The following is a 21594-nucleotide window of genomic DNA, read 5'->3' on the forward strand; positions in this document are numbered from 1 at the left end:
TGACTATTTCAAATAAACCTTGTACATGTACTATATGGAGCTGTCCCCTGCCCTTGCTTTTAAGTGTTTCAGCACAGAATCCATCTTTCTACATGTTCGTTCTCCCAAGTATTCCTCATGTAGTCCACCAATAGTCAGCTTGCTGTGTGACGAACAATTCAGAACATCCATCTGATTTTTTGGTAGTTAGTATTTTTAGGTTGAACTGGAAATTATGAAAAAAGAATTAGCTCATCATGAGAGGGCTGTCCTTATTGTGAGCTATATATGGTCCCAACAAGTCAAACTGCAAATAAAATTCCTTACTAATGTTTATGGCTTTACTATTACCTTGAAAGAAAAATAAAACAGTTGCCATCTAATGCAAATTGTGGAGTTAAGAGTTAATCTCAGCTATGGTTCAAATAAGACTTTAAAACTTACATGTTTTCAATGTGTCTTGAAGAATCTTATTTTTTTCACCTTAAAAAATTAATGTTAAGTGTCACCTTTGTGCTTATAGACTCTCAGTACATACAAATTTTTGGCTGGACTGGTAGGCAGAGACAGGTGGATTGCAGTTCAGCCCCTGTAAAACATCGAGATCCTTTTGCATACGCTGGTTGTGGTGACCCATACCTACAATCTCAGCTACTTAAGAGGTAGGAGTACCGTAATAACTCAAGGAGCCATGGCACTTATTCCCAAAATAGGAGTGATCTAGCTCTGTTAGATATTTAAAGGACTATGAAGTTCCTGGGTCCAAGGGCATGGTTTGCACAACTATTAGGCAATCATGTGAAAGTTGAAAGTAATGGTAGTACAGTTCTCGGACACCTGGGGAAATTGCCACTAGTGACAGGAATATGAAACTGGTTAAATTCAGCCAGGTGCTAGTAGCTCACACCTATAATTCTAGCAGCTCAGGAGGCTGAGATCTGAGGATTGAGGTTCATGGTCATCCTGGGCAGGAAAGTCCTTGAGACTCTAATATACCACCAAAAAGCCTGAAGTGGAGCTATTGCTCAAGTAGTAGAGTACTAAGCCTTGAGAAAAGCCAGACAGTAACCAGGCCCTGATTTCAAGATCCAGCCCCTCCTACCATCACCACAAAAACAAGTTGAAACTTAAAATTAGTATGTACTTCATTTTTAATGTTTTTCCTGGACAGTGTTTTGCTTTTTGTACAGAGGTCATTATTAATGAAAAAAACATTAAAAATAAATACAAGGGGCTGGGAAGGTGGCTCAGTGGTAGAGCGCTTGCCTTGCATGCCTGAGGCCCTGGGTTCGATTCCTCAGCACCATATAAGCAAAAAGAAAAAAGCCGGAAGTGGCGCAGAGGCTCAAGTGGTAGAGCGCTAGCCTTGAGCTGAATAGCTGAGGGACAGTGCCCAGGCCCAGAGTTCAGGCCCCATGACTGGACCAAAATAAATAAACAAATAAATAAATATAAGTGGCTCATGCCTGTAATCCTAGCAACTCAGGAACTTGAGATCTGAGGATTGCCATTCAAAGCCAGCTGGGGCAGGAAAGTCTGAGACTCTTATCTCCAATTAATCCTCAGAAAATCACAAGTGTTGCTGTGGCTCAATGTGGTAGAGCACTAGCCTTTAGTGAAAAAATTCAGAGGAAGTGCCCAGGCCCTGAGTTCAAGGCCCATGACCAACTAATTAAAAAGTATGGATAGGGGCTGGGAATGTGGCACCGTGGTAGAGCGCTTGCCTTGCATGCATGAGGTCCAGGGTTTGATTCTGCAGCACCACATAAGCAGAAAAAGCCAGAAGTGGCGCTGTGGCTCAAGTGGTAGAGCGCTAGCTTTGAGCTCAAGGCGGAAGAGCTGGGGGCCCAGAGGGGGGAGGGAAAGGTGTAGATAATTTGGAAGTTAATCAAAGTTTAACATTGGGGGTGTGTGTGTGTGTGTGCGAGGGTGCAGTATGCTTTTGATTGGCTATTTTGGAAATAGAGCCTAGTGGCCTTTTCTGTTCAGGTTGTCCTCAAATCGATTCCAGTTCTCAGTCTCTAAACTACAATTTCAGGCCTGAGCCACGGGCACCCAGCCTCAAGTTTAACATTATACTGGAAGTATTTTATTAATAAGTACATAAACATAATGGAAACATCTACATATTGAAGGTAAAAGTAGAAATTCAGCTTTATGTGGTCATTATGTAGAGAGATATCTGGGAAATAGAATTTGGCTCTGTTGGTGAAGGCATGCCTGTGTTTCTGAGGAGTGAAACAAGGGTAAGTTTTAGTTTCAGTCTTAAAAAAATAAATTATTGCTAGAAGAATTCAAATGTACGTCAGGTTTAAGATTTTATTTGCTTTTATATATCATAAATTATTCTATTATACATGAACATTACTTCCTAAAGGCTTGATTTATAAATTTTATGTTGAAGTATACATTAATAATTATAAGAAAGTTATTTTTTTAACCTAGAAAAGGCAAAGTGATATTTAAAGTGTGATGTGTATTGTGCTACCCTGGGAGGTAAATTGGATAGATGGTACATTTGTCTTTGACACCTTGCAGGAGATGGAAGCTGAGCAGTGTACCATTAATTTCTCTAGGAGAAAAGTACTTGTCCCAAATTAGCTCAAATTTGCATATGTTGTGCCAAAACATCAATTGCTGTACTGTATCCAGTTCACAGAAAAGTCCTACTGATGTTAAAATCAGACTCATGGCAGAGCTGTCTTATTGAAACGTAGTTTCCTAGAAGCAGATTGGTCCTATGTGTTAAATGCTGGAGGAAGCTTATTGCTACAGCCCATCCTGGTGATAGCAAACTTTCTGTAGGTCTGGGATTTTTTTTCTGATGAAAAATGCTAGAGATCTTTTTTTTTTTTTTTTTTTTTTTTAAGTAGCAAACCAAGAGTTCCCATGTGTTCCTTAAAACAACTTTAGAATTTTTCCAATGACATGTCTTAGGATTGATCGGAGTATATATAAGATAAATAACTAATTTTTTGAAATCCTACTCTTTCAAAGTTTCTGGTTAATATCAAAACTGAGGAGAAAAAGTAGTTAAAAGTAGTTTCAGCTGAAGGGATAAATCTTTCTGTCAAAGGGATCTCTTAGAAAATACGGAATTTGGGCTGGAGTTGTGGTTCAAGTGACAGAGTACTTGCCTTGTAATTTGTATGATCTCATACAGAAAAAATATAAAAGAAATTGCTTAAAATAAAAATTAAAAATCCAAAACATCAAGCTGTTGTTTTCAATGGCATTGTGATGATTAATGTAGACTTGTCTTTGATAAATTTTGCTGTCGTCATTTCAGTATCAACAGATTCTGGAAGATTCAGGTGTAATTGGTATTTCTCCGAGACCATGATTAGTAAATCATCCTAAGAATAACAAGATATTTTCGGAACATGAGAACTGATTTTAAAAAATTTGTGCTATTAAATTTCTGCTTTTTTTTCCCCACAGTAATTACTGAGTTCAAGTTTTCACTTAGGTAGGAGGATCCTGTTTTCTTGTACAAGTTACTGGGGTTTGAGCTCAGGGTCTGGATGCTGTCCCTGAGCTTTTGAGCCACAGCTCCACTTCTGGCTTTTGGTGGTTAATTAGAGATAAAAGTCTCATGGACTTTCCTGTCCAAGGTAGCTTTGAACAATGATCTTCAAATCTCAGCTTCCTGACTAGCTAGGATTACAGGCCTGAGCACTGGCATCCAGCTGTTTTGAGATTTTTATTGCTGCATAACATCAAATGTTAAATGACATTGTTCCAAGAGTAGTGTTGTCATCCTGAATTATGTGGTACAATCGTTGGAGTTAACTAGCAAAAGGACAAGGAAATGGAGTAGGGGCTGAAAGATATTAGGGGATGTGTGATCTGATAAAGCCCCAAGAAACTAACAGTGGTTTGGGAGGCAAATAATGTACTTAGGTAATTTGTGACTGGAGTGTGGAGTGTGAATGGAGTGTCTAGGCGAAGGAGTGGGACATAGAATGTTGCTATTATGTGTGCTTCTGTTGGCTACATTTCCTTTTTCTGAAGTGAGGTTAACTATTATCTTCTCCCTATTCCACAATGTATCACGGATTGGGTTTGGGCACTTGTCATTGATTTGTGGTTGAAAGGACATAGAGGGTTGGGATGTAGCTCAGTGGCAAAGCATTTGCCTAGCAAGTACAATGTCTTAGGTTGAATCCCCAGTACCAAAAAAGAAAAAAATACAGCTAAAAAAAAACCAAACAAATAAAAATACCCTTAGCAGGTATTAGTGGCTCACGCCTGTAATCCTAGCTATTCAGGAGGCTGAGATCTGAGGATCATGGTTTCAAACCAGCCTGGGCAGGAAATACCATGAGATTCTATCTGAAATTAATCATTCTACTCAAGTGGTAGAGTGTTATCCTTGAGCAAAAGTTCAGAGACATTGCTCAGGCCCAGAGTTCAAGCCCCGGGACTGGCAATATATATGTATGTGTGTGTGTATATATATATATTTACACACACACACACATATATATCATATATATATATAATTGGCAAAAATATATTTTAGAGTTTGTTACTGTGATGAGGGGTGCTTCCTTGAGAAAACCAGCAAAATATCTGTAACCAAAAGGACAGACTGTGGCTGACTAGGACTGCTCCCAAATACCTGCTCTTCTGTAAGACAAGAGGATTGCATATCCTTGCTATATGGCTTCCCATGAATACCTGTGAGACTATACTTCCAAGTCCCATTTATATAAGACTTGGCCTTCTCAGAAGTGATATATGCTGTATCTCAGTTGAAGTTTTAGATCCATTGTATGGGCTTGTCATTTCTGTTTTCACTCTACAGTGAGTGAGAAAGACCTATATCTCAGATGTTCAGAACTGTTCCTTCACCTCAGCCTAAGGATCTATAAGACTCATGAAGCAAAGTGGCCTAGCTAGTGTGTAACATGAGTAAATAATTATAAGCCCTAAAGTGTTGGAGTTTATTACTGCTACAGTATAGTAGTGTGTAATGACAGATACAAATTTTCTGTATTGTTAGTCTTCTGTACCTGGAGGTTCCACACTTGTGGGAGGATTTAACTTATTTGGGATTAGAAATGTAGTAATGTTTATAATGGTTGTATCTCTACTGGTGTAAACTTGAAACAGAATTTAAACAACAGTCCAATGTAACTCAGTCTAGTTTGGATCTTAGGTGCCACCCAAAGGTCCATGTGGTAAAGGCTTGCTCTCTGCAGAGGCACTATTACAGGGAGGTGATGGAACTGTTAGGAAGTAGGGTTCACCGGGAGGTCTTTAGGTCATTGGGGAGTGGGACCCTGGTCACTTCCTTTCTCCCTGGCCATGTTGATAAGTGGTTTTGCTTTGCTATGCACTCTTGCCATGATATGTTGCCTCAGATTGGCCTAAAATCAATGGGGCCAACTGACTATGTTAAAATGGAAAGTGAACTAAATAACCATATGTATTGGATTTACATATATAACTAGGCACTATAAAGTGTATGGGTATATGGGCATAGATTATTTGCAAATACTGTGTGGCTTTATATACAAGACTTATGCATCCATGGGTTTTGGTATCTTCAGGGGTTCCTGAAAACAAATCTCCAGGGATACTGGAAGACTACAGTATGGTCTATTCCACTGACCTCAGAAACATGAAGGTCACAGAGAGAGGCTGAATTAACACCAGGTAATTCAACTTTCAATTCAATTTTCAGAGGTTTGTCATTCTGATCCTTTGCAATTTTTAATTTATAGGCTGGAATCTTCATGTCCGCCTGGATTTCAGTGCTAGAAAGCTCCTCTATAAGAGGTTTGCCTGAAACTTGGTCTTTTGGCAGCAACAATTGAGGACAGTGATCTGGACTGCTCACAGCACTGGTTCTTATTTCTCCAAGAGTATTTTCTGTACAGAAAAGAGACAGGAGAGAGCAAATCACAAAATGCTCTGTCTGTGATATAGAAGGATGCACAAGTGTTTCATATGAAATGACAGTATTTGCAAATAACCTTGCCCATTTCCCCATATAATGTATACTGTGTGTATGTGAATATATGTATATATATGTAGATACATTCATACATGTATTTCTATATACATATATAATATGACTTGGAAAATATGCTTGGCTATGGTTACATAAGTTTGGAAATACTAATCAAAAGAGTCCTAAATGAAGCTGGGGATATAGATTAACAGTAGAACTCCTGCCTAGTAGTGGAGGTCCTAGGTTGGATTCATCCCCCAGCACATCAACAAAACACACAAACCCCATCACCACCACCACCACCAAAAAACTCACAAAATATAAAACGGCTTAAAGAATTTGACTGGAAAAAAAACGTTTATGGAGGATTGGGGGCAGGGCTTCAGTGCTAGTGTACCAATTGGGAGTGAAAAAGCTGGGGCACATAGGAGGTCTGAGTTTAAGCACTGGTACTACCAAAAATCAAACTGTTAAAAACAAGATGGGTATTCTTAACACTTCCGAAAACTGAAATTTTATATTTTTCTTAAGTGTCTTATCTTTTGAGAGAGTTCTAGATTGCAAACTTTACATAGGTTACACAATAATGAAACTGGTTTAATTTTGAACTCATATTCAATAACTTACCCTTCCTCATTTTCTCTCTTAAGTCTGTGAAGTCACTAGTCTTTAGTCTCATCAGATTTTGCTTCATTCTTTGAATGCTTCCTTTCATTTTAAATTTGGTAACATGGTAAGAGTGCGAGAGGGTGATCTCGAATCTCTGCTCGATGCATTCCATGGCCATCCTGATTAACTGATCTTTTTGCACTTGGTCCTCTTCTGCTTCCTGTAGAACCCCAGGGTTGTAAGCAACATTGATGACTGTATAAGCATCTGTGTGTAACCCAGAGAGTGTGAAATGAGACCATCTGTTAATGATATTGACAGGTCATATATTAAACCATATTCCTGATGAAGATACAATTCAAAGGCAATGACAGTGGCATTATATACACAAAATTCCAATTAAGGCATGGCTGGTATTTTTACACAGGTTCAAAGCAGCTCATTATTAGAAAAACTGAACAATATTATATTTTGCATGAAGGTAGACCAGTTTGTCATTAACTGTGTTACCACTAAAGAAAATCTTTTACTTGAAATTCAAACCCAACTAAAACCTAATCCATGCTTATTCTAAATAAAATAATAAAAATGTGTTCTCTCCTTTAATTCTTTGTACCTGATGCCTCAGAGATATCTTCTGGTCTGCCAACACTTATAGGTACTGGGTGAGTAGCTGACTGGGGAGCAGGGATCCTTTTCCACTGACACAGGTTGATATAAAGTAGTTTTTCTTTTGGTTTCTGGAAAGTGAATCATTTTAATAGCTCAAAATTCTAGGTTTTTAGAAAAGTTTTAAGATAATATCTTAAAAGCAACTCTTTTTTTCCATTTCCTGGAATTCAGTTCATAAATACATGATCAGAAGAAAAGCAACTCTCTACCGGATGGGAAAAAGGAGAGTTTTGTTTTTTTTAAATTTTATTTTGACTTGTGGTGCTGGTGATTGAAACTAGAGCCTTACAGATGCTAAGCAAGTGCTCTACTACTGAGCTACATTCTCCAACCCAGAAGAGGAGAATTAGAGGTGCTAGATCATTCCAAATACTAAAACCGTGCTTGAGATTCCTCAAGGTAGTTGGCTTATCATCATGAATCTGATTTCTGCCCCTTTCCTCTGGAAAAGACAGGAGAAAGGGTTGCATGTTGTTGTTCTACCAGATATAGCTGACTATTTCACCACTGCATGATCTCTCCAATTCCATGATTCTTTATCAAATCATTATGCCACTTTTCCTTTTCCTTCTACCAGTAAGAAATGACTCATTTTGACATCTTTTTTTTCACCCAGTGCTGGGGCTTAAACCCGGCCTGGGCACTGTCCCTGAGCTTCTTTTGCTCAAAGCTAGTACTCTACCACTTGAGCCTCAGCACCACTTCCAGCTTTTTCTGTTTATGTGGTACTGAGGAATGGAACCAGGGCCTCATGCATGCTAGGCAAGCACTCTACCACTGAGCCACCTTCCCAGCCCCTTGACAAAATATATTCTTACTCTTTCAACAAATCACAAAACACTGAAATTTCATTTTTTTTTTGTCGGTCGTGGGGCTTGAACTCTGGGCCTGGGCGCTGTCCCTCAGCTCTTCAGCTCAAGGCGAGCGCTCTACCACTTGAGCTACAGCGCCACTTCCGGTTTTCTGGTGGTTTATTGGAGATAGGAGTCTCACGGTCTCTCCTGCCCGGGCTGGCTTTGAACCGCGATCCTCAGATCTCAGCCCCCTGAGTAGCTAGGATTATAGGCGTGAGCCACCAGCGCCCGGCTTGAAATTTCATTTTTTTTAACAGAGGCAGTTTCCGCCAAGTTTTCTTGTGTTACAGTAGCAATAGTCGAGGGTCAGATATTCCCCACTTATCCTAGAAGCCCATTCAGTGTCTCCCAATCCCTTAAAGCAATTCTACATACGAGAATCCTGGTCCTTAGACAAAGCTGTGGTTCTGGGCCAGCAGAGAGCTCTTTCCCCTCTTTCAGTTCTTGTTGAATGAAGTTCTTATAACACTCAGGGTCATTTTCAGCTAAATCATCTAGGAGGTTCCAGAATTGAGTAAGCTGGGACAGTAGACCCTTTGAGGATGTCTCCATGATTAGGGGTGCAACAGGCTGCTGTGGAAAGATGTTAATTAGAGGGGGAAAAGTTTATTGATTAGTTTTTTTAGGGGAGGAGGAATGGATGAGGAATTGTGTCTAAAGGATTGGTGTTCTGAACTGCTTTATCTTTATTAATGCTATTCTATAACTAACAACCCTTCTTAAATTACCAAGTTGTCCTCTCAGATGAAGCCTTCACTCTGTTGGAAGCTTCACAAACCCCAAGGGAGCAGAGCAGTGATTTTTAAGTCATCGATTCCTGATGTTTATCTTGTTCAAATACCTGGACATTGGGTAGTAGATGGTGCTTTCCAAATCCTGAAACTGCCAGACTTGTGTATGTGGGTGAGAGTCACAGAGGATTTCCTTAATCCTCAGTATTGTTTAGTAGTTTAAGCACATAGATTCGGAGCCAGCATGCCTTGATTCTGATCTTTGCTCTATCTCCAGCTAACAGTGACACAGTGAGCAAGTCATGTATATATGTGCCTCATATTCAGATGAAAATGAAGATACCTCGTGGGATTATTGGGAGGATCAGGTGATCTAGAGAGGCTGGGACAGTTTGGTAAACATCATTTGTGAGCAATAATCCTGGGGATGACTCTTCTAGTCCCCCATTCCTCTAAAGGAGAGGTGTTCCACACCGTGCACAGAACGAGAGAAAAAGAAGAGGTTTTAGATTCTTCGAATATTCTATCAGGATTAGACTGGACGACAGTCAACTACAAAGTCAGGGGACCCACCTCTGCTCCCGGGTCCCACCGCGACTCCTGTTACCCGGGTAACCAGGGCGGGTTCCTCATCTAAACGAGTCCGGAAGGCCGCGGACAGAAAAGTCTCCTTACATCCCAGTTCCGGAATGTCCTCCCCTATAGCAGGCTTGCTTTGCAGCGGGTCCCGACTCATTTCTCTTCCAGACGAGCTCCTGCTTCCTTTATGAGCGCGCCGGCCTCCAGAATGTCCAGCAAAACTCTCCCACGGGGAGCCTCCGGGTCTCGCGGTCGGAAGGAAGGCTTTCTCGGGAGCACAACTTCCGGTCTGGAGCGGAAGTCTCCCCCCTTTTTTTTCTGCCGGGCCGCGCGCTTCCTTCCCCCCCACCCCCGCCACGCGAGGCTGCGGCGCACGGTATGGGTGTGTTTGTGTGTGTTTGTGTGGGGAGGGCGTTTGGAGGGACGGTGACCGGGAGCTCTGAGGCCGCCGCGGGGCAGGGATCCCGGTGACCAAGATGGGGGTGTGCTTTTTGTCTTCCATTTGGAAGCCCCATCCCCCCCTTCGGACACCCTAGATACTTCCCAGGGCCCAACGGAAGGCCTTACCCGTCCCAGGCGTCCCCGTCCCCCTGTGGGCAGCGAAACCCAACCGCCGGGGCCGCCGCCCCGGCCGGGCGCGCGCGGGGGATGCGCGCGGGGCGTGCGCGCGGCGGCCCGGCCCCCTCGGGCCTCGGTCCGGGCGAGAGCGCTGCCCGTCGGGCTGGGCTGGGCCTCGGGTGAGGGCAGAATAACCGGTGGGAAGGCTGCGTTTTCACGAAGGACTCGGGTGAAGCTGCAGAGCTGCCTTTGAGCCCTGACTCCTTGGCTTCCTGGGTCGGAGGAGATCTTGTAATGGAGTGGTTCTTCGTCTCACACTAACAAGATGCCTGATTTCCTCAGGATCGAGGGGTGAGTGAGTGTTGGGGTGCTCGCACAAAGCCCCTGCCAAGCTTCACGTGTGAATATCTTTGTCATCTAGTGTTTTTTTTTTTTATTTTTTAAACTTCTGTACGAAATAAAGAAAAAAAGAAATGCCCCCGGCTTGAAAATTTTAGGTCCTTTTGCATTTGATGTTTTCAGGCGTCAGTTTTTGTAACTAGTGACGTATGGTTTCTGACACGCGAATCTAGGTATTTGCTTTGTGCACACTGATTTGAGGATTGGAGATTCGATTTCTCATCGGGCTGTGGATGTACACGATTTATCTGGGATTATGTAGGAGTCACGGCTTTAAGCGGGGGAACTTCTGGTATCCCAGGGTTCAACATCTTACGAGTTCAACCCCCGCCCCCCACGCCCCGCCAACCGAAAACATTTGGGGAAACAAATTGCATCTATAGTAGCCATGTACAGACTTGTACTTTTTTTTTTTTTAAATTAAGTCTGCTACCTACTTAAGTAGCATTTGCATTGTATCAGGTATTGTAAATAATGCAGACCTGATTGAAAGGGTATGGGAGGTTGTGTTTTGGTTATATGTGAGGACTTTTTACCATTATAAATGTGAAAGTTGAGCACCCGTGGATTTTGATGTGGGTTTGGGTATGTGTCCCAGCACCACTCTCCTGTGGATACTGAAGGATAGATACTTGCCTCATTAAACACGGAGTTTAAGTAAAATGCTGCTCATGAAAATACTTAGTTTCATGCAATTTTAAGGAGCTTTAGTGTGCCATTATCCCTTTCACCCCTACATTAATTGTGGTCAGGCATTTAAGTGGTGAAAGAAAAACTGTTCTTTAAGATTTTTGTCTCCTAGTTGAGTGATTTTCCTTTACCTTACACTTCTTTATACTGTTTAACAGAAAACTAGAAGAAGGAAATAATGAAATGTTCTTTTTAAATTTATTTCAGGTTGAAGAATGTCCCGGGTTCCACTGGGGAAAGTCCTCCTGAGGAATGTCATCCGACACACTGATGCTCACAATAAGGTATGTGTTGTGGGGGAAGGTTGGTGTGTGTGTGGGAATACCACCCACTCATTCTTAAACACTTGAGGCTACAGAGTGTGCCCAGTGTTACTGTGACACAGCAAGAGAGATAGCAAATAGAAATAAATAGGTAATTATGCTTTGTTAATTACTATGGAGTGGAGACAATTACAAAGTACTTTAGAGCTCTGAGGTAACAATAATGAAATCTGCCTGTGGAAGTTAGAAAAGATTGCCCAGAATGAGTGGCAATTGAGGTGCTGATGTTTGAACTGGTTCTTGTACAATGGTTTAAGTTTACCAGATATGAAAGATTATTCTGAACAGAGAGAACATCTTGTACTAATACGTGGCAACAAGAAAGAGCATGAGCTGGTAAGGTTAGGTCAGTGGTAGTGTACTTGCTTAGCATGTAAAAGGTTCTGGGTTCAAATCTTATCACTACCAATAAGAAATGAAAGCATTAATCACTTGGGTATGACACGAAAAAGGGGCTTATAGGAGATAGTGGCAGAAGATAAGGTCTCAGTGGAAAGTTCAGTTATTGTGGTACTTGGAGACAGATGTTAACTGAAAAATGTAAATGTAGCATAGATTTATCACAGTTGTTTGGGAGAACTTAAAAGCAAAAAATATGTTCTTGTTCTTTTTGCTACTTATAGTTTGATATGTAGAAAATTCTCTAGCCAACAGTATGGTTTGTTTTGTTTTTGACAACCTTAATGTGTAAAGAGATTCAGTCTAGAGAATTTAAAAAGCTGTCTTCAGTAAGCTTTTGTTGTTTGGTTTTTGGCAGTACTAGAATTTGAACTCAGAGCACACACTCAGAGTGTGTGCTAGTCAGGAGCTCTACCACCTGAGCAAATCCCAGTTCACTTTTTTTTGTGGGTCCTGGGGCTTGAACTAAGGACCTGGGTGCTGTCTTTGAGTTTCTTTTGCTCAAGGCTAGCGCTCTACCACTTGAGCCACAGTGCCACTTGTGGCTTTTTCTTAGTACTTTATTGGAGATAAGAGTCTCACAGACTTTCCTGCCTGGGCTGGCTTTGAACTGTGATCCTCAGATCTCAGCCTCCTGAGCAGCTAGGATTACAGGGACAAGGTACCAGTGCTGGCCCTGATTTACTTTTACTTTAGTTATTTTTCTCTCTCTCCCTCCCTGCTTGCATGCGGGCGCTCTCTGTCTCTGTCTCTCTCTTTCCTTTGTAATACTGGGTATTGAATTTAGGACCTTGTATTTGCTTAACATGCTTTAGTTATCTTTCTAATTGAGTTTTCAGTTCTTGAATAGCCAAGATGACAGATACATGCCAACATGCCTGCCTTTATATTGGTGGAAATGAGGTCTTTGGAACTTATTTTTGCCTGTGCAGGTTTTTAAATACAGTCATCATAATCTCTGTCTCCTGAATGGCTAGGATTAGAAACATGAAGCAGTGCTTACAGCACTAGTTTTGTGGTTTTGTTTTTGTTTTCACTTTAGGGTAAAATCTCGAGTTTTGGCTTCTTAGTAAAATGTACTAGTAATTCCCGCATTAATTTTCTTATAAAATTGTTTAAGGTTCTGTTGTGGTGATGCAGTTAAACTCTTAGAAATGTGGGATTATTATTTGTTAATTGTACCATGATTTTAAAATTGGACATGTGATAAATGTGTCTGTTCAGAGTTACCCACTCTTGCTGTAAAATTTGAGATTTATTGTTTATCCATGTTCTTGAGAACTCAGAATTGACTTTCCAGGTCTCTGATCATAACCCCATGTGCAATACACTACTAGTGCAGACTGTATTTTCAGCTTGTTATTTTTCTGTAATACAAAGTTACTTTAAGTGACATTTTGTTTCTTTGCTTTTCAAAAAATTAGATTCAGGAGGAATCAGATATGTGGAAAATCAGAGAACTAGAGAAACAGATGGAGGATGCTTACCAAGGGACCAAAAGGAAAATGTTACCCAGCAGTTCAAGGTGAAGCTCAAATCTCTCCAGAACCAAAATAATTCTCATCTGTTTCAGTGTCATCACTTTTGTTTAACAACATTTTAATATTTTAAGGATGTATGACTTCAGTTCTGTGAGTCATTAAGCTTTCCCTGTTTGGTAAATCTAGATGGAAGCATAAAGATACAGTGGTGATTGATTTGGAGAGACTATTTATTTGTAATGGGAAATTTGCCATATCTGTCTTGGAATTGTAAATGTTCAAGATTCTTTGAATTCCAGCTGCCTGACAGCTTTTAACTTCAGATTTTCTTCTGGTTACTTAACTGATGAGTCACTACTTTCGTTTGTAACCACTTGTTATTTTAGACTTTGTTTTGGTACTTACTGGGGCTAGAATCTACTCTGGGTCTCGCCCTCTTGCTTGCCTTTTTTAGTCAAGGCTGGTGTTCTGCCACTTGAGCTACACCTCCTCTTCAGTTTTTTGGTAATTAACTGAAGATAAGAGTCTCCTGGATTTGTCTGTTCTGGCTGGTTTTGAATCATGATCTTCAGATCTCAGCTTCCTGAGTAGTTGGGAATACAGGCCTGAGCCACTGGCTTCTGGCTAGGCCTCACTTCTTACAATTACCCTGACTTCTCCATATTCTTACACACCGGTCTCTGGGGACATTCCAGATCCAAATTACAGTAAAGAGCAACATAGGGGGTCTTCATATAATGCTACTTTTTTTTTAAAGAGTAAATTTCAGTTGTTTTATTGTCCTCTTCTAATACATGATGTTCCATAAAGTAACTCTTAGAAGTTGTGTTTTCATTTCTAGTCGGATGCGGAGTGATGGTTTTGATGAAGAGAGTCAGAGAGACTACTGGAGGCCAAAGAATGAAATTTCTGGAACAGTGGAAGATGATTTTCTTAAGTCTAAATCCTGGAACAAGAAGTTATATAATTATGAAGCTAATATGCCAGACAGGTTTGTGACTAAATTTCTGTGACTTGCATTGATACTTGACTTGAGGCTATGTATTTGCAAAATTAGTTGTTCCTAACAAAACTGAACAGAAGTGTTCATTCATAGCAGCATTATTGATAATTCCCCCAAAGTGGAAACCAAATATTAACTGTTAAACAGATAGACAAAATGTGAGGTAATCTTATTTACCAGACTGTTACTTGGCAGTAAAAGACACAAAGTACTGGTAATACGCCACAGCATGGGTAAGCCTGTAAACCTTACACAAGGTGAAAGTAGCCAGTCATAAAAGCTTTACATCATATGATTCTCTTTCTTTGATGTCCAGAATAAACAAATCTGTAGAGACAGAAAACAGGTTAGTGGTTGCTGTGGGCTAATGGAACTGCCTTTTTTTTTGGTTATTGTTTCCAATTCAGATGTCCTTTATTTCCAGGATTTCTACGCTTTTTAAAAGAGCAAATTTCTTGTTATGTGAATTACATTTCAATAAGTATTTCAAAATTATTATATAAAAACTTTCCCCAATGTAGACAGCGTTCTGTAAGGCAGTCTATGTAGAAAAGAGCTTCACAGCTAAAGAACAATGTATAAATCCTTTACTGTTTCTTTTTGTATGTTGGTTCTGGGCTTGACCTCAAGGTCTGTGTACTGTCCCTTAGCTTTTTCACTCAAGATTGGTGTTTTACCACTAGAGCCACAGCTTTGCTTCTATCCTTTAGCATTTCTTGAAGAATACAGAAAATGCTTTTACAAGAGGACAAAGATAGAGGTGAGGCTCAAGAGATAGGGTGCTTATGTACCCAAGTCAAGGCCCTGAGTTCAATCGTTAGTACTTCCCTACTACATACATGCGTATAAATGAACAGAGGAATCCTTTGTGTGCTATATAGTGCAGAAAATGTAGCTGTTTGTGTCTCTACTATGTCTATTTTCTTGGTTCTGTGTATGTCTCTTGGTTCTATACATACACTTTAATAGTTTTATTTCTTTTTTAATTTGTGCATTGCTTTAACAAATGTGATATGTCATCTTACAGATGGGGTCACAGTGGATATAAAGAGTTATACCCTGAAGAGTTTGAAACAGACAGGTAAGATAATTACTAAAAGTAAGATTAGTACATAGTCTGTATTAGAAATTGAGTTCTTTTTACAAGCCTTACCACTGAAAATTCATGTAGAACCTGGTATGCTGGTGTATACTTACAGTCGCAGTACTTGGGAGGCTGAGGCAAGAGGATTGCTTGAGCCTAGTAGTTTGAGGCTATCTGGACAACGTAGGGAGACCTTGTATTTCCCCTCCTCCAAATATGATTTAATTAGGAGGTGATCCCTTCTAGGCGTTTCCATTATTGATGGATGGAATGTCTGCCAGCCTTTTGGTTTCTATATATAGTGGTCCCCCACTATCTGTGGAGATATGTTCCAAGACTCTCATTGGATACTTGAACCCTCAGATATTACTGAACCTTTTATATTTTGTGTTTTCCTGTTGATACATAGCTATGATAAACTTCCATCTGTTTAATTCAGATGTGGCTTTCTTAGCTATATTTGAGTTGTCAGCATTACTTTTGTGTTGCTTTGGGCCTTAGTTACTAAGTACATTGTTGCCTGATATATGCACTGTTTTACTGTGGCAGTGAATTGATAACCCAGATAGCTAATAAATTACTAAGAGGTAGACAGCTGGGTGAAAGGTAGCTGTCCCAAGTGGGACTGAAAAGTTTTGTCATGTTACTCAGAATGACGTGCTACTGAAAGCTTTTTAAAACTGTTTATTTCTGGAATTTATTTTTGAACTATGATCAGCCACAAGTAACTGGTACTGCAGAGAATGAAGGTGGGTAAGGGCGTGAACTATGATCAGCCACAAGTACCTGGTACTGCAGAGAATGAAGGTGGGGAGGGCGTGCTAGGTGAGCGTCGTATAGTCAGTTACTGTGCCTTTTTTTTTTTGGGGGGGGGTTGGTCATGGGGCTTGGACTCTAGGCCTGGGCGCTGTCCCTTAGCTCTTCAGCTCAAGGCTAGCGCTCTACTACTTGAGCCACAGTGCCACTTTTGGTTTTCTAGTGGTTTATTGGAGATGAGTTTCAAGGACTTTCTTGCCCAGGCTGGCTTTGAACCGCGATCCTCAGATCTCAGCTTCCTGAGTAGCTAGGATTACTGGCATGGGCCACTGGTGCCCGGCTTTTATCTACATTTTTTAATCACTGATTTTGTTTTTAAAATTTTTATTTATTTTTGCCAGGTTTGGGGCTTAAACTCAAGGCCTGAGCCATGTATATCCCTGTTTTTTGTTTTTGTTTTTGTTTTCTTAGTGCTCTACCTCTTTTTTTTTTTTTTTTATATTTTATTTTATTTTATTTGAGAACATACTGTACAGAGGGGTTACAATTACATGGGCAGGAGTGCTCTACCTCTTGAGCCACAGCTCCCTTCCTTCATCTTCATTTTAAAGATGAGAAAACTAAAACTCAGGGTATCAAAGTTGGTTAGTTTCAAAATTGTATGTCAAAAGTTCTGAATTAAAATTCAGGTGTTATTCTAGACTTCCTGTCTAGAGTACAGAATATTAAAATAAAAACATACTTTTTATTTTCTACGTAAGTTTATCTGTACTTTTTTATTGGTAGTGATCACCAAGATATTACCAATGGGAAAAAAACATCTCCCCAGGTCAGATCATCTGCCCATGAATCCCGCAAACATAAGAAGTCAAAGAAATCTCACAAAAAGAAGCAGAAGAAAAAGTCACACAAGAAACAGAAGAAAAGCAAAAAGGAAGCCACAGATATAACAGCAAATTCCTCAAGTGAGTTCTCAGAAGAAACTGGGCCTTCTTGTAACAAGAAAAGGAAGCAACCACACAAGCGCAAGAAAAAATCCAGGAAAAAGTCTCTCAAAAAACCTGCTTTATTAGTAGAGGCAGAAAGTGACACCTCTCAGTCAGATGATTCAGCATCCAGCAGTTCTGAGGAAAGCGAAGACGGAGGCACTGAGAAAACCAAAAGGAAAAAGACAGACACAGATGTCCATGTCCCTGTAGCTAACAGTGAAATACACGAGAGGACAAATAAACGCACAAATTGGAAAGTGGCTACAGATGAAAGGTCTGCTGAGAGCTCAGAGGATGACTAGATAGGAAAGAAACACTTTTGCTTCCCATTTGATTCTGGGTATTTATAACTCTTACTCCTTGGAGTTGTGCCAGTGACTCTTTCAGCACAGGGGTCTGAGGTCAGAGGTATCTTGTGCCATCTATGTTTTGCCAGACTTAAACTTGATCCCCTTTTCTTGTCTGTGGGGAATCTGGTATTTTGTTATGAAGGTTTCTTGAAGATTATTTTTTTGCAATTAATCACTTTTAGGGTAAAGTGACCTCTGTAGCAAATTAAAGGACCCAGGAAACTGAATTCAGTAAAGACCTGGGTACACCGGTTGAAATGAGTTTGGGGACATGAAGGACTGGGATGAAGAAGGGGATTGAAGGAGTGTGGTATGTAGGATGGCTTGACAAGAGAACACTTCTTTGTTCATATAGCAGGTGTACTATCGACTTGTCCTCAATCTTGGTGCTTTGAGCCTTCTGTATTTTGACCCCACAGGTGTGGTCTAGTTTACTTAAAGAGGAAATGGGCATAAGAATAAACCTTTACCCTTCTTGGTAACATCCACACAACTGTTAGAAGGAACTACCGTTTTCTCAAATTTCCCTGCTGGACAGGGTAGCTATTAGTATACCCCTAACACATGCTAATTGGATAGTAAATGGTTTTCTAGTTTCATTGCTATAGTCTAAATGCCCTTGCATTTGAAATTTGTCCTTCAATTCAAATGGGGAAAAATTAGGAATTGGTCTTGCTATCTTAATGATGCTCTGAAATGGATTCAGGGCAGCAATAGCCATCTAAACATTGTCTTCCTGGTTCCCCTCTCCCCCCGGGCTGTGTTGAGGATTGAGCCCAGGTTCTTGCGCATGCTAGGCAAGTGCTTTACCACTGAGCTACAATCCCTAGCTCTGTTGTCTTGTTGTCTTCCTTGTTCATTTCTAATTCTATTAATGAACTTTAGATTTTCCCTGAAACTTAAGTTGAATCAGTTCCAAAATGAAACAGGCTTCTCAGGGACATAACCCGTTTCTTTCCCGTCTTGCCTTTGGGTTAAAAGCACCAAGCAGAGACCACATTATTTCCCTTTGCTGTACTGTGATTCCTGTATTCACAAGAAACCAAAATATCACTGAAAAAAAAGGCTGGCAGAACATAAGTGAATTTCTCATTATTAGAGGAAAGATCAAGTGATGCATTGTCAGTTTTCACCTGGCTGTTACTTTATCAGCCAGGTTAAGAAGCATGACTTTTGGTATTGGCTCTGCCACTCAGTTATGAGTTCTGGAGCAGGTTAAGTTAAAAATCTCCCTCGCCTTATTTTCCATATGTGTTACACAAATACTTCATGGAAAGGTGACAGTCTGAGACACCAGCAATAGAATACAACTATGATGACATTCCATGAAGTGATTGCTATTTTATAATTTTAACTACTAAATTTGTCTTTATCAAACAGATTTCTAATAAAGTGCTTGGTCTTAAAATACTTTGTTGGCCATAGGTGCTCAATCCCTTGACTATGAATAGGTGCTGCCTTTTGGGGATTTTGAAATATTAGCTTGAGACCTCAATTGTCCTTGGTAAAAGTGGAGGTATAGTGAGGGAGGAAGAGGGAGCAAGTTGGAAGTAGTTTTAAGCCCCCAGCCTCGTTTGGTACAACTCTAATAGCACCTATTCCAAGCACAGCTTCAAGAAAATGGGCCAATAGAATATGGCAACTCAAAGAAGTTGGCTCTGTTTGGGTCTTAACCTATCCATCTTCCTACACTAGCATTTTTTTCTCAAAGAATACACTTTTTTTTTTTTCCTCCTAATGTTTCTTTCCTTGGTCATGTATAAGCAATAAAGTTGTTTTCTGTTCTTCACTTTTCTCAACCTCAAGTTCTTTTCTATGCCTTAGAGAAGCCCTTGATGGTTACTCTTAATACCCTTTAGATATGGCTTAGGATGGCATTCCAAAACATACGTTCTCTCCCATGTGCACTATCAGCCTTGGGACATATTTATTTCTAGTGTTCCTATCAGACTAGAGTAATCATAGAATGAGATTTAAAGGAAAAAAACCTGCTAGAGCATTCACATTTATTGACTAACTGATGTGATATAACCTGGAATTGGTAATTCCAAATAAAATTCACATTCTAAACATGTGATGTTACTGCTAGCATCAGCTGATGCTAACCTGACCATGGGTTGACAACTGTTCCCCCAGTGACCCTTCAGTTTGTTTAATAGCAAGTCCTTTGCTGCTTCTGTCATTCTCTCAGGAGATGGTCTACTGCCCTCCTTTCTGTACAATCTGGGCAAATCGATTGGTGATGGCAAGAGTTGTGTCAATGAAACGGTCCACACAGCTAGAGAGACAGTTTTCAGTGCGAGAGTCTAGGCGATTTCCTGGCTTTTCCACACATTTATCCCAACATAGCTCCATGAAGTGATGCACCTAAGAAAAAAAGAAAAATCACTGGGGTCTGCACATAGGCTCTAATTGTTTTATTTCTGTATTCAGGTTTCCATGACTATAAAACCATGGAATTCCTTTACTCTTTCTTCATTTCTCACCAAGATTTTTTTTTTTTTTTTTGCCAGTCCTGGGGCTTGAACTCAGGTCCTGGACACTGTCCTTGAGCTTGTTTTGCTCAATGCTAGGACTGTACCACTTTTTATGTGGTGCTGAGGAATAGAACCCAAGGCTTTATGCATGCTGGGCAAGCATTCTACCACTAAACCACATTCCCAGCCAGAGGGGAAATTTTTTTTTGTTGTTGGTCGGTCATGGGGCTTGACTCTGGGCCTGGGCGCTGTCTCTGCCCTCGTCAGCTCAAGGCTAGCGCTCTACCGCTTGAGCTATAGTGCCACTTCCGGTTTTCTAGTGGTTTATTGGAGGTAAGAGTCTCGGACTTTCCTGCCAGGGCTGGCTTGAACCACGATCCTCAGATCTCAGCCTCCTGAATAGCTAGGATTATAGGCGTGAGCCACCAGCGCCCGGCAGATGGTAAATTCTTGATGGGTAGCTAGCACCAGTACAAAATGGGAAGGCAGAACACTAACTCTGCCAGACCACTGCACTAATCTGAACCTGTATACTTGACACAAGGGTTAAAGGGGGAGGTGTAGGGGGGCAAATCACAGATAAACTCAATTTAGTGAGCTGGGTGCTGGTGGCTCACACCTGTAATCTTAGCTACTCAGGAAGCTGAGATCTGAGGATCATAGTTTGAAGGCAGCTCAGGCAGGCAAGTCTCAGACTCACTTCCAAAAAGCTGGGAGTGGAGATGTGGCTGAAATGGTAGAGTACTAGCTTTGAGTACAAAAGCTCATCGGGCAGCATTGAAGCCCTGAGTTTATGTCCCAAGACCAGTATCGATTTCTTCCCCAGAAAAAATACACATACAACTGCAAAGAAAATGGTTCCATTTTCAGAATGTTCAGCACCAGGTTTCTTTTTGCTCACCCCAAATGGGCAAAATTACCATTTACCCACGGAGATTATGTAAGGTATGGGTACTATTAACTTCAAGGTCATACCCGGATTTAGTTCATAAGGGCCACGCACAGGTTCGAACCATACCCAAAAGATTCCAAAACCCTTGTCCTAAACCAACCAGTCCCCATCAGTTACTTAAGAACCCACTGATGGGAAGACATCGGTGTTGTTACGGCATTGCTATCTAGTCAAACACACTGAGACATGACTCTCGAAAGCCAAAAAGGCAGTGGGTGGCAGCGAAACCAAACCCCACAGCCGATGCGTGTCTTGTCCAGGACACTCAACCTCCAAGGGGCAGGGGCACGATGAGAACCCAGATCCTTGGGCCAGCTCCGACTGGTGGCTGGCTGAGTAGGTACCTATGCTCGTACGAGGCCCAAACCCCTGTCTTCTTCTTCTCGTGCAGTGCCTGCTTCACCCGGGCCCAGTCGGTGGGTACACGAAGACCACACCTGCGCCCCGGCGGGATCCAGCGCCCGCACCGCCGGCGTGCGGAGAAGTCTGTGACTTCACCCTGCTTCCCCTCCACCCGCCAAGGGTGGTCCCGATCCTCGCACCTGAGCAGTGAACTGTGCCTTCTGCTGTTCGGCCGCCACCAAGCGCTGCAGCTCCGCTTCGTCCGCCTCACCCAGCTCCGCCATCGTCGGGGCAGAGCCCAGGACCTGCAAAACAGCGTGTGCGTGCGGGTGCTCGCGCGCATGCGCGGCAGGTGTGCCCCGCCCCCCGATTTCCGGGATTTATTTCTCCATCTCCGGACGGGTG

At 41.3% G+C, this 21594-nt stretch overlaps 3 protein-coding genes across 5 annotated transcripts; 1 reads left to right on the forward strand and 2 right to left on the reverse strand.

Moving 5' to 3' along the window:
• Positions 1–2280: 2280 nt before the first annotated feature.
• Pih1d2 (PIH1 domain containing 2) lies at positions 2281–10020 on the reverse strand. Of its 2 annotated transcripts, none has more exons than XM_042682751.1 (6): positions 9954–10020; positions 8452–8646; positions 7167–7290; positions 6569–6817; positions 5600–5859; positions 2281–3335 (listed from the first exon to the last, which is right to left on the reverse strand). In XM_042682751.1, exons 2-6 carry the CDS (start codon positions 8626–8628, stop codon positions 3192–3194), a joined length of 954 nt encoding a protein of 317 aa, XP_042538685.1. In that variant the 5' UTR covers positions 8629–8646; positions 9954–10020; the 3' UTR covers positions 2281–3191. The 2 variants fall into 2 exon arrangements, with proteins under 2 accessions (XP_042538685.1, XP_042538686.1); XM_042682752.1 differs by lacking the exon at positions 9954–10020 and adding an exon at positions 9381–9637 and having other exon boundaries at positions 8452–8649.
• Nkapd1 (NKAP domain containing 1) lies at positions 9691–19207 on the forward strand. 2 transcript variants are annotated; one of them, XM_042682754.1, is made up of 6 exons: positions 9691–9762; positions 11241–11317; positions 13180–13280; positions 14078–14227; positions 15267–15320; positions 16866–19207. In XM_042682754.1, the coding sequence occupies exons 2-6, from the start codon at positions 11249–11251 to the stop codon at positions 17368–17370; spliced, it is 879 nt and encodes a 292-aa protein (XP_042538688.1). In that variant the 5' UTR covers positions 9691–9762; positions 11241–11248; the 3' UTR covers positions 17371–19207. The 2 variants fall into 2 exon arrangements, with proteins under 2 accessions (XP_042538688.1, XP_042538687.1); XM_042682753.1 differs by lacking the exon at positions 9691–9762 and adding an exon at positions 10081–10295.
• A 200-nt stretch (positions 19208–19407) lies between these two features.
• Positions 19408–21537, reverse strand: Timm8b (translocase of inner mitochondrial membrane 8 homolog B). Its single transcript, XM_042682760.1, has 2 exons — positions 21390–21537; positions 19408–19785 (listed from the first exon to the last, which is right to left on the reverse strand). Exons 1-2 carry the CDS (start codon positions 21471–21473, stop codon positions 19618–19620), a joined length of 252 nt encoding a protein of 83 aa, XP_042538694.1. The 5' UTR covers positions 21474–21537; the 3' UTR covers positions 19408–19617.
• Positions 21538–21594: the final 57 nt, after the last annotated feature.

This window comes from Dipodomys spectabilis, unplaced genomic scaffold, assembly GCF_019054845.1.
Source record: "Dipodomys spectabilis isolate Male_0828 unplaced genomic scaffold, ASM1905484v1 ptg000076l, whole genome shotgun sequence".
NCBI lineage: Eukaryota > Metazoa > Chordata > Mammalia > Rodentia > Heteromyidae > Dipodomys > Dipodomys spectabilis.